We start from the raw sequence: 15,778 nt of genomic DNA on the forward strand, positions 1-15,778 counted from the left end.
CTTTATTGATACAACAAACAACGCGTATATATTAATGAAAAATTTGAAGACGGTAGTAGCAACCGGAGATTTAACAGAGGCAGAGGCCAAGATCAGCAGGTGATGGACTGCAACGGCGACCTCTTACTCTCTCTAACAACGCGTTTCTAGGTCCATTTCGTAAAATTGGTTCCGAAACTATTTTAAAGGAGTTTCAGCCAAGCATGCACACTCCTTTGCAAAGCCATTACTAAATTTAGCCAAATTGACAGCCGAGGTATATATAAACGCGAGATCCACTAGGCCTTTTCTTCAGTCAACTCGCTAACACCATGAAGATCGCATCCTCACTCGCTGCCATCAGTCTGGCCTCCAACGCATTCGCTGCCTATGTTGGCTCTACCTTTTGGACGACCATGACCCCATCCCAAACCCTGGATGGTGCTATGACTAGCTACTCTGCCACCTTCGGTATTGCTGTTGAGCCCCTAGAGACCAGTTCGTCCGTGACCGCGTCTCTCAACGTTGAGAAAAGACACGTTGCTTCCCAAATTGATGATGGCCAGATTCAAGCTACCACAGGCACCGAGGAAGAAACCTCCAAATCGACTGCCGCAGCTGTTGTCACGCAAATCACGGACGGCCAAATCCAAGCCACCACTGCCACCACCACCTCTTCTTCCTCGAGTTCCAAGAGCACCGCCGCCGAGGTTGTCACTCAAATTGGTGACGGTCAAATCCAGGCTACCACCTCCACTTCCTCCAAGAGCACTGCTGCAGACGTTGTTACCCAAATCGGCGACGGCCAGATTCAGGCCACCAGCAAGTCATCTACCTCTACTGCTGCAGACGTTGTGTCTCAGATCACTGATGGCCAGATCCAAGCTACCACCAGCACCGAGGCATCTTCCACCACCAGCGGTGTGATCTCCCAGATTTCCGACGGTCAAATCCAGGCATCTTCTACCACCGCTTCGACGACCTCTTCCGAGGCCTCGTCCACTGCAACCGGTGACTACATCGACGCCGTCTCCTGTAAGAAGGAGGGTGCTCTGGCCATGACCTTGAAAGACGGCGTCCTGTATGACTCTGAGGGAAGAATTGGCTCTATCGTCGCTAACAGACAATTCCAGTTCGACGGTCCTCCACCACAAGCTGGCGCCATCTATGCTGACGGATGGTCCATCTCCCCAGAAGGCTACCTGGCCATTGGTAACAACACCATTTTCTACCAGTGTCTGTCGGGCACCTTCTACAACTTGTACGACGAGTCGATTGGAGGCCAATGTAATGAAGTCCACCTGAAGGCGGTCGAGTTGGTCGACTGTTAGGCATCTACTGTAATAGGTCGAGCAAAGAGATACAAGGTTATATAAATGATTAGTCATAAGAAAATTATTCGTACCTACCTATGATTTGGCACTGGAACTGGGAGACAGTCTGGCAGTGTTTTCACATTCTTTGTTTGGTTTTCCGACTAGAGGCCGTTGCCTGGCTCTCTTACATCCACCCGGACGAGTTTTTCCAGACCTTCCAGCCGCTGTTCAACGACAATGTACCGTGGGAGTTCCGACACGCATGTCGCTCGATCGTGCCGATCAAATGGATCCAGATAGTCGTTGAAAACCTTGGAGAGTCGCCAGTCGGTTCCTACAAGCTTGTCAAACTGATTTATGCGCTCATGACACTGATCGCCGTCCAAGTGACGCTACGCAAATTGCATCCTCGCAGACGAGACTTCTCCAAGACCCTGTTCCTGGCAGACACAAGCTACGTTACTCTGGTGTATCAGTCACACACATTCTCCAACAGCATCGAAACCTGCGTTCTTCTGTATACTGTTTGGATCATCAATGACATGAGAAAGGCCTTGGAGAGCAAAGACAAGAGGATCTATTGGTACAAGCTTCTGTTTCTAGGCTTTTTGGTTGCCTTTGGAATCTTCAACAGAGTCACGTTTGTCGCCTGGCTGGTCCTTCCGTCAGTCTTTGTTCTCAAGTACGGCCTCCAGAACAAGCTTCAATCGCTGTTGGCGATCCAAAGTTTCCTGTTTTTCAGTCTCGTTTTCATCGCCGCTGATTCCTACTACTTTACAGGCTCCATCAATGCTTCCATAATAACTCCGCTGAATAATATACTATACAACAGCAAAACCTCTAACTTGGCACAACACGGTCTGCATCCGTACTACCAACATGTACTAGTGAACTATCCAACTATGTTTGGCCCGCTTATATTCCTAGCCTTTCCATTCACGACAAAAAACATCAAGTCTACCTCGTTCCTGACAATGGCATCGGGGATCATAGTATTGAGTCTGGTTCCCCACCAGGAACTTCGTTTCCTCATTCCTATGGTGCCGCTATGGGCCAGCTGCGTCAACATATCGCGGTCCACAGTCAACAAAGTGTTCTTGATGCTCTGGATTCCATTTAACCTCGGAATGCTAGTTTTCATGGGAAAACTGCATCAGGGAGGCGTTGTACCTGCTATGCAGGAGTTGCAACATCGCCCAGGGAATCTTGTGTTCTGGAAAACATACAAGCCTCCAACATGGTTCATACACAACGATTCGTTATCGTTTATCAACAAAGATGAGCCGGACTTTGAGGATAGAGCAAGAAACGCGACATCTCCATTTGTGATAGACTGCATGGGCTTTGAATACGAGTTACTGGAGCCGTTGCTATCGGACATTACGCAAACGAACGGACATGTCCTTCTCATCGCTCCAGAGAACGCCATGCTTAATTTTAGAAACACTAGTCTCCATTACCGTCAAATTTGGAGCTATAAATGGCATTATAGTATGGATCATTTTGAATTCGATAAATACGGATGGGAAACCTTCAAACCAGGCATTGGAATCTTCAATTTCACTGCTTATTTATAGAATTCAAACTTATCGACTTCGTTTCCTGTCTTGACTTGTGCCGTGTACGCCTCTTCCAAATCGCTCTGTAAGATAACGTATCTGTTCTTTCTCACTGCACGGAGACCAGCTTCTTGCATAATGGCAGCGATGATAGCTCCACTCAGCGGCTCATTTCTCATAATCAACGAATCCAGATCCACCTCTGGAGAAAGCGACATCTTGGCTGCGATTGTACTGAAAATCAACCTCCTCTCCCTTCTGTCCCTCAGCGATGGGAACTCAATCTTTCTGTCCAATCTTCCAGGTCTCAAAAGAGCCGGGTCCAGCGTATCTGGTCTATTAGTTGCCATGATCACCTTGACATTGGTGGATTGGTCGAATCCATCCATCTGCGTGAGAAGTTCTATCAGGATTCTTTGCACCTCTCTGTCTGCACCGGTCTGGGCATCAAACCGCTTTGTGGCAATTGCGTCGATTTCGTCGATGAAAATAATCGATGGCGAGTTTTCCCTGGCCAGTCTGAAAACGTCCCTCACCATTCTGGGACCTTCTCCGAGGTACTTCTGCACAAACTCTGAGCCGTTGACTCTAATAAACGAAGCGGTAGAGCTGTTGGCAACGGCCTTGACCAGCATGGTCTTACCTGTACCTGGGGGGCCATACAGAAGGACACCTCGAGGAGGGTCTATACCGATCTGCTTGTACAGATCTGCTTGCGTGAGGGGCAACTCAACAGCCTCTCTGATTTCCTGTTTTTGCATGTCTAATCCGCCAACGTCGTTGTAGGTGACATCTGGTTTTTCGTTTTCGCCGACTATGGATATCGATGAATCTGCCTCTGGTGGTAAGATGTCTACAAGGGCGTTGGAATGACGGTGGAGAGCAACAGATGCCGAAGGTTTCAAAAGCTCTCTATCCAAGGTCGACAAGATTCTAACGACGTAATTGGAACCAGTAGTCGACGAGACGATACCTGTGTGCTGATCGATAGGCTCCAGGAATTGTCCAATGACAAGAGGAACGCTTTGAATTTTCTTCACTTCTTCCTGTGCTCTGATCAATTCTCGTTTTAAGTGACGCTGTTCGTCTTTGATGTAGTCTTCTTGCAGCATCAGAAGTTGCAATTCCTTCTCCAGCTTCTTCAGCTTTAAATAAACGTCTGTGCTACTCTTATTGGCATTACCATTGGCACTCGAGTTTACACTTTGCACAGGCTGGCCAATACCAGGAGTGTGAGATGGGTAGATACCAATTTCTTCCATGCTGGATTGATATTGTTATAAGGAGGATTCAAGTTTTTGTTACGCTCTAACCGGTGGCAAACTGATTTATCCAAAACTTTTCGCTCGCTTGTCTCTTGCTCGGTGTAAGGCGGATTTAATTGTCGACGCGTCGGTAGACTCTATATATTTATAAGAGCAGTCTAGATACAACCATGCCTAGGATGAGGAAGATAGAGCTAATTGCGCCGCAGAATGCAGACAGTTCCACCGACGACACATCCAGCTTGTAGACTTTGTCACTGAAAAATATAAGTCTCAGCCTGGTGGCCCAATGTTTTATGCTACTCCAAGATAGATCGGCAGGTAGTATACCTTCCACGTGCTCGAACTTGTCAAGTCTGTGCTCGATCTTCTGTAATCCTGATTTTAGTTGGGCCCAATTTTCCTGTTCTTGGGTCTCAAAGAGCTCTTTGACTTTCGATTCGAAAGAGCTCAATAGTCTATATCGTTTCCAAGGCTCGAATAACAGCTGCACCAAGAGCATAAGCAACAAGTTTACACACACGATGAAAATGGTGCCCCACGTAGAAAACTGCCGGATCTTGTCGGACCACACCTGCTCCTCGTGATACCTCTCCATAATGCTCTGAATCAATTCATTGTGCAAATCATTCTCCTTGGCCTCCAACTCAGCCACTTTGTTGGAGTTCGCCTGCACACGGCGCTCCAGCTCGTGGCCATTTCTGTAGAGGTTTGTGAATTTCTCGAGATCTTGGGAACTCCAGTTGTGTTTCCGCTCAAGAAGCTCGTTGATCTGTTTTTGTGCCGACGTCTGCTCTTCAACAGCACGCGCATACTCCTGCTTGCTTTCACTGATCAAAGCTCTCAAATCTCTCATCTTCTGTTCGTTCTGCACTATCTTCTCCTTCAATTTGTTGATCCTCGTGTAGCCAGTCAAGTCGTTCATGAGTTTGGAGGCTATAGTTGCACTTTTTCTAAGCTCACCGGCCGTTCGGTCGAGCTTCTGGCTGAAGGAGCTGTGGTACTCTTTCGCTAGTTTGGCTCGCTCGGCGTGAAAACGTGCAAACTCGGCCTTGAGCTCTTTGAAATTTTCGCTTCCAATGACAGCGTTGATGTAATCTTTGAAGGCAGACCCGTTGTTTTCGGGGCTTTTGGATTCTATGTCATGGATCAGCTCGGCTGTCTGTTTATTTTTTCGTTCTGTTTGTTGTCCGTCTGAGGAAACCTTGTCAGTTTTGCTGGAAAGCCGGCGAAGGAAAGCGAGCGGGTTCTGCGAAGGATGAATTCTTCGCAAGATCAGCATGGGACTGATTATTTTTTTATTTCCATTATGAACTTCTCCACGAAAAAGCCGGCGCCCAAGGTGGGATTCTCGCTCAAGAAGAAGTCCACGTCCTTGAAACGGAACGAGCTATTTGAGGACGAAGAAAATAAGGACACAAAGATAGAGATCAGCAATGTCGACGACATACGACATAAGAAAGATGAGCCTCTAGTAATTAAGCCCATTATAAAACAAGACGGCTGGGAGGCACGACGGAGAGAGCGAACAGAGCGCGAAAACAAAGAGCTACATTATGGCCTGAACAAAAGAGACACCGAAAGGCCGCAAGCAACAGGCTCACGACTGCTACCCCCCAAATCGACGGAGAGCCAGGACGGCGAGGTCCCTACTTTGAAAAGTTACGAGAAGATGCCAGTAGAAAAGTTTGGCGAAGCAATGCTACGGGGAATGGGCTGGAAGGGTTCTGGAACTCGATCGAAAACGCCTGTATCAAAGCCCAGGCCGCCATACTTAGGCTTAGGGGCCAAGCCGTCGCCAGCTCAGCAGGGTCGCGCTTATAAGCTTGATACCAACTATGTACCCGTTGTCAAAAAAGAGGACATCGCCAACTCGCGAGAAAGGTCTCCAGCAAGAGATCAGGAATATAGGGAACGAGGGGACTGATAATTTGGTAATGTTGAGTATGATGATATAGCCTGTAATCTTTCTTATTTGGGTCGATCGACCTAGAACAATTATGGGGGAATTGGATTTGGAAGATATACTTGAGGTAGAAAGACGAAGGGATCACGAATTATTGGACTCCATGTATGCCACGCCACAGCAATCGGCAGCTCGTGGAATGAGCGACGATGAGGATCCCGCTTGGGAGGACCTTCGCGAGGTCCGTCTCCAGGACTTTGACCACCAGCGACGGTTCGAACGGTTTCTGGCCCTGTGTGGCGTTAAAAGCAAGGTAATCAATCGAACTAGTGGTTTCAGCACCAGGGGATCAGTGGCAGGAAACAGTGAGCGCTATAATTTGTTTCCCGACTCTAGCGATATGAGTGATGGGTACGATGACGACCGGTTTGACCCAGACTTGGAAGACAATGCTTTACAGCCGTTAGTGGTCACGGAGTCAAGTTTGCAGGACCAGGACTTGTTCTACACGGAGAATCAACTGTCGTTTCCTCCACAGGACGGAGAGTACGAAGCCGATACATTGTTAGACCGCAGAATACGCAGATCCGGCGAGAGCAACACAATTTATATCAGCGAGAACTACTACGAGCATGCTATGATCGGGGGCTACGAGTATGTCAGCCAGGATGCATGCAAACATCCGTGCCCTATAAATTCCAACGACACGTTCAAAAACTTCGAAAACCATCACAGTGATGGGGAGATAGAACTCATTCAGGACTTCGCTAAAATAGACTCGCTCGAATTTCCTCTGAGATCGCAGCCGGCCCAGAAGTTCAAAGACTCTCTGGAGATTGAGTTTCACGGATTTACAAAGCTTGATTTTGGCAGGCCGGATAAGTACAAGAACAACATTGTGTGCTGTTCCGCCAGACATGATCTTTTATTTGTTGCTGTCGGAGCGTGTGTCTACGGGTTTACTCACAAGAAGGACAAGTACCAGCCAGACAAGCTGCCTCGCCTGCTGTTCTATACACATCCTTCTGTCACAACAGAAGCTCATCGCCAAAGTGCAACCAGACCGCATTTTCCTCACACAATTAATTACATGGTGATCGGACAGCTCAAAGAGCAGGAGACACTCGGCCTTTGTTGTGACGACGGCAGAGTACTTCTATACAACGTGGATAGGCTGGTCAAGAGCTGCCAGGACAAAGGAATACCCAATATGGGCGAAACACCTGATTTTCAGTTCTCCGCTTCGTCCTCTGTCTGGGGTCTGGACATGTACCAGAATATGGTTGTAGTGTCCGATAATAGCCAGAGCATTCTGTTGCACTATATCGATGAGAGCGGAAACGATTTCCATGTCCAGACACATCAGATTTTGCACAATATTCCCTCTGTCAGTTTCATAAAAGGAGAGGACGAAGTGTATGTTAGTGGGGCTTCCATCAGTGGAGAATTAGTTGTCTTCAAGTTCCCGATGGTGATTTACGAGGGGCCATATAATAAAGAAAACGGAGATAGGTTTGCCAGGGTCCGGTTCCGACGTCCGTACGTCATCAGTCGAGCATTACTGGGAGACAATGTGTGGATCACCAAATACGTGGATCCTAGTTGCTTCAAGAAGGTAGACTCCCTAGAACTGATGACTGGCGATCCATGGATTGACCAACAGAAAATGGTATTGAACAAGATGCTCAACGAGAGCAAAGTGCTCGACTGTGAGTCTGACGAGTGCTATTCTAGCCACATCGGTATCTCAGCCAACTTCCACAACTTTTTTACGCCAACCGTGGCGCTCGACCACCTGAGCCTGATTACTCAACAGAAGCCATTTACCTCATTGTCTGATAACTATCGGCGGATTAAAAAGGTGTACGATGATTATTACATTTCGAAACAGCGCTCAAAGCAGAAATCGCACATATCGATGAACTCCAAAAAATACTGGGAGCCGCAGATCAGAACGCCTCAATTCACCGACAAGTTTCTGGTTGTGTCCACAGCGTTACGCATGGGGCTTTTCCGCGTGAACAAGCTTATCTGCAACGCGACAGTGCCCAAGGTTTTCCAGTTCAAACCATTTAACGAGGACTGGCTCCATTCCAACCGACTGTCTCTGGGATTTTTGGTTCCTGAACTCAATTGCTTTGTGGTGGGCTCGCAGTCAGGTTTGGTGTCGGTATTCCGTTTGACCACATTCCGGGGCATCTACGGAATGCGCCAGGAGTATGTGGTTCCGAACTACGAGCGGCTATGCCTGAGTGGCGATTTCGGCGTGCGGACGCTCATTGGCATTGATTGCAGAAGAATAGCACAAGGGCGGTACGTGTTGTATCTCGTCTACATCGATGGGATATGTCTCAGCTACCAATTGAGCGACAAGTCTATTGGTTTCTACGACGATATGTGGATTAAGTAACACTATTTTTTCTCTAAATTTTTCGTTTCTGACTTTTTCGTCATGAATAAAGAGGAGCTACTTCAACACCTCCTGAACACTCTGTCTCCGGACAATGCCTTGCGGAGCTCGTCTGAACGGAGCCTTGTGAAAGCATTGGCTGAGACAGGTGTTCTTGCAGACTGTCTGGAAATCTCTACCGAGCAATCGTTGCCGTCTCATATTCGGCTTGTCGCCATCACTTTCGTGAAGAACCGGATCCGCAACTCGTGGTTCATCTCCGAGCGCTCTCCAGAGCAACTGCTAGGGCAGCGCATCAAACCAGAGGAGAAAGAGCGGATCAAGCGCCAACTGATCCCGGCAATTATTAGCTGCACAGGGAACCAGGCTGTCCTCAAACAGCTCACCTCCTCTATGGAGCACATTCTTCGTTTGGAGTCCACGTGGGATACAGAGCTGCTGGAGTCGGCACACAGCATGCTCAGAGAGCACTCGGACAATTTCGACTACGTTTATGCCAGCTTGCTTCTGATCCATCAGGTCTCGAAATACCACCGTTTTGATGCCCTGGAGAACAGAGCTTTCATGAATGCTCTCGTGGCCAAATTCTTCCCTGCACTAGAGACACTCCTAGAATCATACATTACCCAAATACCGTCCAGCATTCAGGTGGCTCAGCTGATTCATCTGGTTCTGAAAATATACAAGTACTGCACTTACACTGAAATGCCAGACTATTTCAACAGTGACCTGAATCTGCTTAGTAAATGGTGCGGCTACATGTTCCAGGTCATCGATCTGGACAATACCAGCCTCAGGGACCTTGACGCTGTTGAGCGGGCAAGCCACCCTGTGTCCAAATGCCAAAAATGGTCATTTGCAAACCTTCATAGACTTAGGTCGCGACACTGCACTAACGACAACAACCAGGCACTGCAGCAGAGCCTAATAGCACATTTTCTTCCTTCCATTCTCCAGCACTACTGGTCAGTCATTGGCAGATGGACGCAATCAAAGAATGACCATTGGCTCAGCGAGGTGTCTCTCTACCACCTTGTGGCATTTATCAGCGAGTGTTTACAGTACGACGGCATCTGGGGATCCATCAAAGAACAACTCGATCCGCTGATTCGTCACGTGATTGTCCCTATGCTCAGCGCGTCTGAGGAGACCGTGGAGCTGTTTGAGGACGACCCTCAGGAGTACCTCCGAAGGTTCTACGATATAAATCACGACTCGAAGACGGCAGACGTTGCTGCCAACGAGTTTGTGTACGCGCTGACGTACCGGCGCTTTGAGGAGTCTGTTGTTGTGGTGATGAGCATCTTGAATGAGATTTTCCAGAGCAGGCAGCAAAACCCGGCTGACGAACATGTTGCGTACAAAACTGAAGCCGGCTTGAGACTTCTCAGCAATGTGTGGATGAAGCTCAATAAGCCCAACAGCCCAATGAGGGATCAGCTGGACGAGATCACAAAGTCGTTTATCCTACCCCAGCTCTCAGACAGCAAGTATAAGTGGCTGCAGACGAGGGCCTGCGAGACGATCGCCCTCACAACACATAGCTGCAAGGATATTCAGCTGCTTTCGAGCGTATTCGAGAATGTGATGACCTGTTTTGCGAAAACCAGCCCGCTTCCGTTGCGGATTGAGGCCGCCGATGCTCTGCGGTATCTAGTCTCGTTCGAGCCGATTGCGAACGAGCTTTCTCCTAGAATATCTCTTGTGATGTCTGAGCTGCTTGAGATGAGCAATAATTTCGAGTTTGAGCTTATTAACGAGATCATGGACGATATTGTTTCGAAGTTTGCCAAGGATCTCGAGCCGTTTGCCACGCAGCTGGCTTCCAACCTCAATACGCAGTTCTTGAGGATTGCAGAGGAGCTGCTGCGGTTGCAAAATGTCGACAGTGACAAACAAAGCTCAGAGGAAACGGATAAAGAGTACCAGGCTGCGTCGATTCTGAACACACTCACGACCATGATAACGACTATGACGTCTCAAAAAGAGATCACTTTTGAGCTGATGAAAACTATCGAGCCGGCAATTAGATTTGTGCTGGAGAACGGACTTGCAATCTTCTTGACGGAGATGATGGATCTCTTGGAGTCCATAAACTACACGCTGAAGGTGATGATTCCTGAATCGTGGGTCATTTTCCAATGTGTGATGGACTCTTTTGAAAATTACGGATTCGAGTACTACGACAACTACGAGCCTTATTTTGAGACCGTGTGCATCCACGGGTTCAGGAACACCGACATCGCCAACGACGTGCATTTGCAGCAGTTCCTTTCAGCCATCCTGAGGCTACTCGAGACCGATGACTATGAGGCAGATGTTGGCCTTGTGGAGTTCGTATACAATTTGCTTTCTACTGTCATTTTGTCGGTAGGCCCAAATATCGAGCCGGCCCTGCCACAAATTCTGCAACCAGTCTTGCAGACGGCTGCAAAAATGCAGGCTGACCCCAACGATGACGAGATCTTTCAGGACACCCTTAAGCCGTTCCTGAAAATATTTATTTCCTGTTGCTTTGTTCGTCCGGTGCAGACCTCGCAGCTGATTGGCGAGCAGTTCATGAAACTAATCGAGCTGTGGTTCAATAGCGAAAACAGGCTCACTACGGTTTTCGATCTCAAGCTGCAGATTCTGGCCCTGATTTCGCTCTTGAGCGTCGATGTGGGCATCCTCTCAAACCATAGTGACGTGATTTTGCACCGCTTGATTGCCTGCTTCGAGAAACTTCCCGCAGCCATCGAGAAGCGCGTCATGCTCATGAAACGTGACATGGCAATCTCGCAGCTCGTCGAGACCGGAGAATACGACGGAGAAATATTCGGCGAGCACGACGACGACGAAGAACTGGACGAGCTCACCAAGGACTCGCCCCTGGATCCAATCAACGTTGTGGAGGAATTCAAGTCGTTTGTGTCAAGAGAGCAGCAGAGACTAAAAGACCTGCTGCCTCCTGAAAAGCAACAGTTTGTGCACGACCTGATCAATAAATAAAATATATTACTCGGCAGTGCAAATCTGGTCAATAATCGTACATCTCTATCTATCCACTAGAATACATTACTCGCTCTCATCCTTGACATTCTGTTGCTGAAGACGGTTTCTGCTGGCGCGGAATAGCTCTTCCTGCTGTCTCAGCAGCTCTTCCTCGGACAGCCCGCTATTCTGGAACTTGCTGTTCTTGCGCTCTTTGAACTTATTGCTCTCCTTGAACTCGCTCAGACATTTCTCAAGCACCGGGATGTAATCGACAAATCCGAGCTCGGTCACTGCCTTGAGCACATGGTCTGTCGAAATGGTCTTCTTGAGCTCCTTGTCGGCGATGTCGTTCGATTGAGTGGACAGAATCATGAGGAATTCAATGCAGCACTCGATCAGTGCTTCTCGCGCGTCCTTGGTGAAACTGAACTCAGACGGTAGCACCTCCGAAATGATCTTCTGCACGGTTGCCTTCGGGAGGGACAACTCCTCCTGCGGTTGCTGGTTTTCTGACATTAACGATGGTGGTAATTATGCGGGGGTCCTGGTGTACTCTTGTTAAATTATGTCAATACTGACCCGCGTCTCTGCCATTTCGTGCACCAGCCGGACTGGAAAAAAGTGCTCTTTTTATACTGAAAAATAGTTGCCTGCCAGACGGCTTCCGGGCAGGGTAAGTACGGCTCATAGTTTCAGGCTGTGTTGAAAAATTTTAGAATTAAATATACCACAACCATGTCTCTCGTTGCGTCGGCCTTCGATGCGACAGGGCAGTTCTACGCGAGTGTATCGGTATCTCTCGACTCGCACGTCCTTAGGGTACAGAGCTCCAGAGATATGGCGGATAATCTCTCCAACGTATATCCATTTGAGAAAGGAGTCAAGGTCCGAGCTCTTTCCTGGATCCAGGCCCCCTCAGAGGCGTCAAAAGGTGTCAAAAACAGGCGTGTAGACGCCTCCTTGGAAGACCAGCTGATTGCCGTCTGCTTGGAAAATGGCGCTGTTCATATATATTCCCCAAGCAGAAACGAGATTGTTCACAAGCTAGCTACTTCTAACCACATAACCACATCAGACTTCCATCACAATGCGCATTCTAACGTGGCATACAGTTGCGATATACAGGGAAATCTCTACGAATTCAACCTCAGAGACTGGCAGCTTTCCAAGACTCATAGACCGTTGAGCGAAGAAACAACCTTAACTCGTCTGGCGACAACTGCGTACAATGGTCAGCCGCATCTTATCCTTTGCTCCCACTCCACGTACCTGGTGAATGCTGATGACAACTTTGCTGTTGTCAAGACTCTTCCCGGGCACGTATCTCCTATACATACAGTTCTCAACTATGGTGACGATATAGTTTTCACTGCTGCGCAAGGCGATCGGTTCATTAACGCCATTTCGATCTCGAAAGCCACCACTGTTGGGGTTTTGGTTGCTGAAGAGCCTGTTTTGTCGATAGCAATGGCGGACAATGGGTTTGGTATGACCATCTTGGCTGCTACCACTGAGTCTGGGGCAGTGGAAATATTCAACAGTCCGCTGAAGAAACAGGAGAAAACTGCTGAGTCTGCCAGTTCGCCTTACAAACGCAAGAAAAAACCAGTCAACACACAGAAAAGTGTCGCCAAGATCACGGTCGCTCGGCCTGCATCAGAGGTTGCGGAAAATCTTCCAATTCAGGGCATTTCTCTGGGGCCAAAACACCTCACCTTGACTTGGCTTGAGGATTCCAGCGTTCCCTTCTTTGATGCTCTAGACTGGTGGGTGCTAGCCGAAGATGGCTCAAAAATCTACAAAATAGTCGAGGACGTCAAGCTGGAAAAACCAAAGCCTAATCTCAAGGTTTCTCAGTTCTCTAAAAAGGGCCACGACATTGCTGCTCCAAAAACCTACAACGAGAGCAACGCGGTCGTTTCATCGGGTGACAATCTTAGAGATCTCGAAACAGCCGAGGACGACGACGAAGACGAAATTTCTCTTGCAGAGAGACTGCGAGCAATACAGACGAACGGCCACGCGAATGCCGCTGAGAAGACCGGAAAAGCTTCGACAGGAACCTTGACAACTGTGCTGTCGCAGGCACTCAAATCGAACGATCATTCTCTCTTGGAAAGCGTGCTGAACAACAAGGACGAGACGGTAATCCGCAACACTATCCTAAAACTGGACACGATATATGTTGGCCCGCTTCTGGACAGGTTGGCAGAAAAGATTGCCAGAAACACCAATAGACAAACGAACCTCGCCTACTGGGTCAAGCACATTTTAATATTCCACGGCGGATCTCTGCAAAACTCAGCCAGCTTGAATTTGCTGGCCACCACCATGAAAAGAAAAGCAGGAAATTTAGACAGATTGTTGGAGCTCAGAGGCAGGCTAAGCATGATGACAGACAGATTCGAGCTGAAGCGAGAGCTGGTAGGTCTCGAGACACGCGATGATAACGAGGAAGACGCGGACGTCGAGTATATCGAGGAACTGGACGACGCAGGTCTGCTGAGCAGCGAGGAGGAAGATGAGGAAGAGGACGAGGAGGAGCAGGAGGAGCAGGAGGAGCAGGAGAACGCGGACGGCGCAGTGCCGGGGGACGACTTCTCAGATGACCAGAACAGTGATTTGGAAGTTGAATCGAACGGGAGAAAAATAGACCTTAGCGACTCTGAGGAGTCGTCGTAAAATAGACTGCATTATAATTACGGCTGTGTAAGCAAATGAAATTCTCACGCAACTTTTCTGGCTATAATAGTGAGTGGCCAGAAAAAATGATTATTGTTAACGGGATATTTTATTAGTCGCTTGTCACGGCAGTGGTTATGGGGACCGAAAAACAAATTCCGCCTGAAAAGCCTGATTTTCTGACGTACTCGTCGTTCCCCTCAGGGAGAAATGAGGGCAAGACGCATATCGTGATTGTTGGCGCAGGAATAATTGGAGTTTGCACAGCGTTCTATCTCACGAGACATCCCAGCTTCGATCCGGAAAGTTACCACATTACCATTGTCGAGAGCAAGCGTGTCGCAGGAGGAGCCTCTGGAAAGGCAGGTGGGCTACTGGCCTTATGGGCATTTCCGCAGCAGATTGTGCCATTGAGCTTTCAGTTACACCAAGATCTCGCGACCGAGTTTGACGGAGAGAAGGAGTGGGGTTATAGACGATTAACAACGGTAAGCGTTCAGGGAGATATCACCGAGTCGCGATTGAATAGTCTGGACCTTAAAAAGAGCGGAAGAACAACCAAACGCAGCCAGAAAGCAGAGGAGGACAGGAACGAGGTGAAGTCCACTACAATCTCGAAAAACAGTAACAGTATTTCCATTGAGAGCCAGAACTCAGCTTTTGGGCCGAAGCTCCCTGACGATCTGAGCTGGATCGACCGCAGGCTAATCGATGACTGGAACCATCTCGGTAACAAGAACACCACGGCCCAAGTGCAACCTTACCAATTCACCACATTCATTTTAAAGCAGTGCATTGCCACAGGAGCTGTGGAGCTGATTATTGGCAAAGTCGACGACATAATGATCGATGAAGAAACGGGTCACTGCAAAGGTGTTTCCTACTATCCTTCCAGCGCAAAGGCAGAGTATGACAAGACCTCCAGCGAGAAAGTTGAGCTTTTCGCAGACAAAGTTATGATGTCGGTCGGCCCTTGGACATCCAAGATCCTTCCCGACTGTCCTATTTCTGGATTGCGCGCCCACTCTATTACAGTCCAGCCTGCTAAAGTCGAAGAAATCACGCCTTACGCAGTTTTCACAGAATTACGACTTAGTAAGAGTAAATTTGTGAGTCCTGAAATTTACGCAAGGAAAGACGAAGTTTACGTGTGCGGAGAAGGAGATTCGTCAGTTCAGATCCCAGAGACTACAGACGACGTCGAAATTGTGACCGAAGAATGTGATAAATTGTTTGGCTATGTTTCCAAAGTGTCCGAAAATCTGAAGAACGGCAGAGTGCTCAAAAGACAGGCGTGCTATCTCCCGGTTTTGGATGTGCCTTCTTCTTCGGGTCCACTTATCGGTGAGACGAATGTGGAGAATCTTTATTTGGCCTCAGGGCATTCGTGCTGGGGTATCAATAACGCACCTGCTACGGGTCTTCTTATGAGCGAGCTGCTTCTTGAAGGTAAAGCGACGTCCTGCGACATCAGTGCTTTGGATCCAAGTCTGTACTTTGATGCGTCATTAGTTGTCGATGATGATGGTGAAGAAAGTGAACACGAGCTTGACGAGGAGAACGAGGAGGATGAGCAAGAGGAAGAAGAATGATCATACGAGCAGTTTGGCTACACTAATTAAATTGTGTGATCTGTCAGCTAATACACGGGTAAACAAGATTTTTGTATGCAAAACAAAAAAAAT

The 15,778-nt window shown here is 48.2% G+C and overlaps 10 protein-coding genes across 10 annotated transcripts; 6 read left to right on the plus strand and 4 right to left on the minus strand.

Annotated features, from left to right (window-relative positions):
- Positions 1–311: 311 nt before the first annotated feature.
- KL911_003059 (uncharacterized protein) lies at positions 312–1,310 on the plus strand (the record flags this gene model as incomplete). Its single annotated transcript, XM_043198197.1, has 1 exon — positions 312–1,310. The coding sequence occupies one exon, from the start codon at positions 312–314 to the stop codon at positions 1,308–1,310; it is 999 nt and encodes a 332-aa protein (XP_043054010.1).
- An 877-nt stretch (positions 1,311–2,187) lies between these two features.
- KL911_003060 (uncharacterized protein) lies at positions 2,188–2,724 on the minus strand (the record flags this gene model as incomplete). Its single annotated transcript, XM_043198199.1, has 2 exons — positions 2,188–2,443; positions 2,522–2,724. 2 exons carry the CDS (start codon positions 2,722–2,724, stop codon positions 2,188–2,190), a joined length of 459 nt encoding a protein of 152 aa, XP_043054011.1.
- A 138-nt stretch (positions 2,725–2,862) lies between these two features.
- KL911_003061 (uncharacterized protein) lies at positions 2,863–4,116 on the minus strand (the record flags this gene model as incomplete). The annotated part of the gene is made up of 1 exon (XM_043198200.1): positions 2,863–4,116. One exon carries the CDS (start codon positions 4,114–4,116, stop codon positions 2,863–2,865), a length of 1,254 nt encoding a protein of 417 aa, XP_043054012.1.
- Positions 4,117–4,264: 148 nt separating this feature from the next.
- On the minus strand, positions 4,265–5,401 carry KL911_003062 (uncharacterized protein; the record flags this gene model as incomplete). Its single annotated transcript, XM_043198201.1, has 1 exon — positions 4,265–5,401. One exon carries the CDS (start codon positions 5,399–5,401, stop codon positions 4,265–4,267), a length of 1,137 nt encoding a protein of 378 aa, XP_043054013.1.
- Positions 5,402–5,428: 27 nt separating this feature from the next.
- On the plus strand, positions 5,429–6,046 carry KL911_003063 (uncharacterized protein; the record flags this gene model as incomplete). The annotated part of the gene is made up of 1 exon (XM_043198202.1): positions 5,429–6,046. One exon carries the CDS (start codon positions 5,429–5,431, stop codon positions 6,044–6,046), a length of 618 nt encoding a protein of 205 aa, XP_043054014.1.
- A 73-nt stretch (positions 6,047–6,119) lies between these two features.
- On the plus strand, positions 6,120–8,435 carry KL911_003064 (uncharacterized protein; the record flags this gene model as incomplete). The annotated part of the gene is made up of 1 exon (XM_043198203.1): positions 6,120–8,435. The coding sequence occupies one exon, from the start codon at positions 6,120–6,122 to the stop codon at positions 8,433–8,435; it is 2,316 nt and encodes a 771-aa protein (XP_043054015.1).
- Positions 8,436–8,477: 42 nt separating this feature from the next.
- On the plus strand, positions 8,478–11,426 carry KL911_003065 (uncharacterized protein; the record flags this gene model as incomplete). The annotated part of the gene is made up of 1 exon (XM_043198204.1): positions 8,478–11,426. The coding sequence occupies one exon, from the start codon at positions 8,478–8,480 to the stop codon at positions 11,424–11,426; it is 2,949 nt and encodes a 982-aa protein (XP_043054016.1).
- A 66-nt stretch (positions 11,427–11,492) lies between these two features.
- On the minus strand, positions 11,493–11,927 carry KL911_003066 (uncharacterized protein; the record flags this gene model as incomplete). Its single annotated transcript, XM_043198205.1, has 1 exon — positions 11,493–11,927. The coding sequence occupies one exon, from the start codon at positions 11,925–11,927 to the stop codon at positions 11,493–11,495; it is 435 nt and encodes a 144-aa protein (XP_043054017.1).
- A 219-nt stretch (positions 11,928–12,146) lies between these two features.
- KL911_003067 (uncharacterized protein) lies at positions 12,147–14,093 on the plus strand (the record flags this gene model as incomplete). The annotated part of the gene is made up of 1 exon (XM_043198206.1): positions 12,147–14,093. One exon carries the CDS (start codon positions 12,147–12,149, stop codon positions 14,091–14,093), a length of 1,947 nt encoding a protein of 648 aa, XP_043054018.1.
- Positions 14,094–14,230: 137 nt separating this feature from the next.
- On the plus strand, positions 14,231–15,685 carry KL911_003068 (uncharacterized protein; the record flags this gene model as incomplete). The annotated part of the gene is made up of 1 exon (XM_043198207.1): positions 14,231–15,685. One exon carries the CDS (start codon positions 14,231–14,233, stop codon positions 15,683–15,685), a length of 1,455 nt encoding a protein of 484 aa, XP_043054019.1.
- Between the last annotated feature and the right edge of the window lie 93 nt (positions 15,686–15,778).

The sequence above is a fragment of the Ogataea haglerorum genome (genome assembly GCF_019207285.1).
Source record: "Ogataea haglerorum isolate 81-453-3 chromosome Unknown 81-453-3_NODE_8_length_489951_cov_95.815404, whole genome shotgun sequence".
In the NCBI taxonomy this organism is placed as follows: domain Eukaryota; kingdom Fungi; phylum Ascomycota; class Pichiomycetes; order Pichiales; family Pichiaceae; genus Ogataea; species Ogataea haglerorum.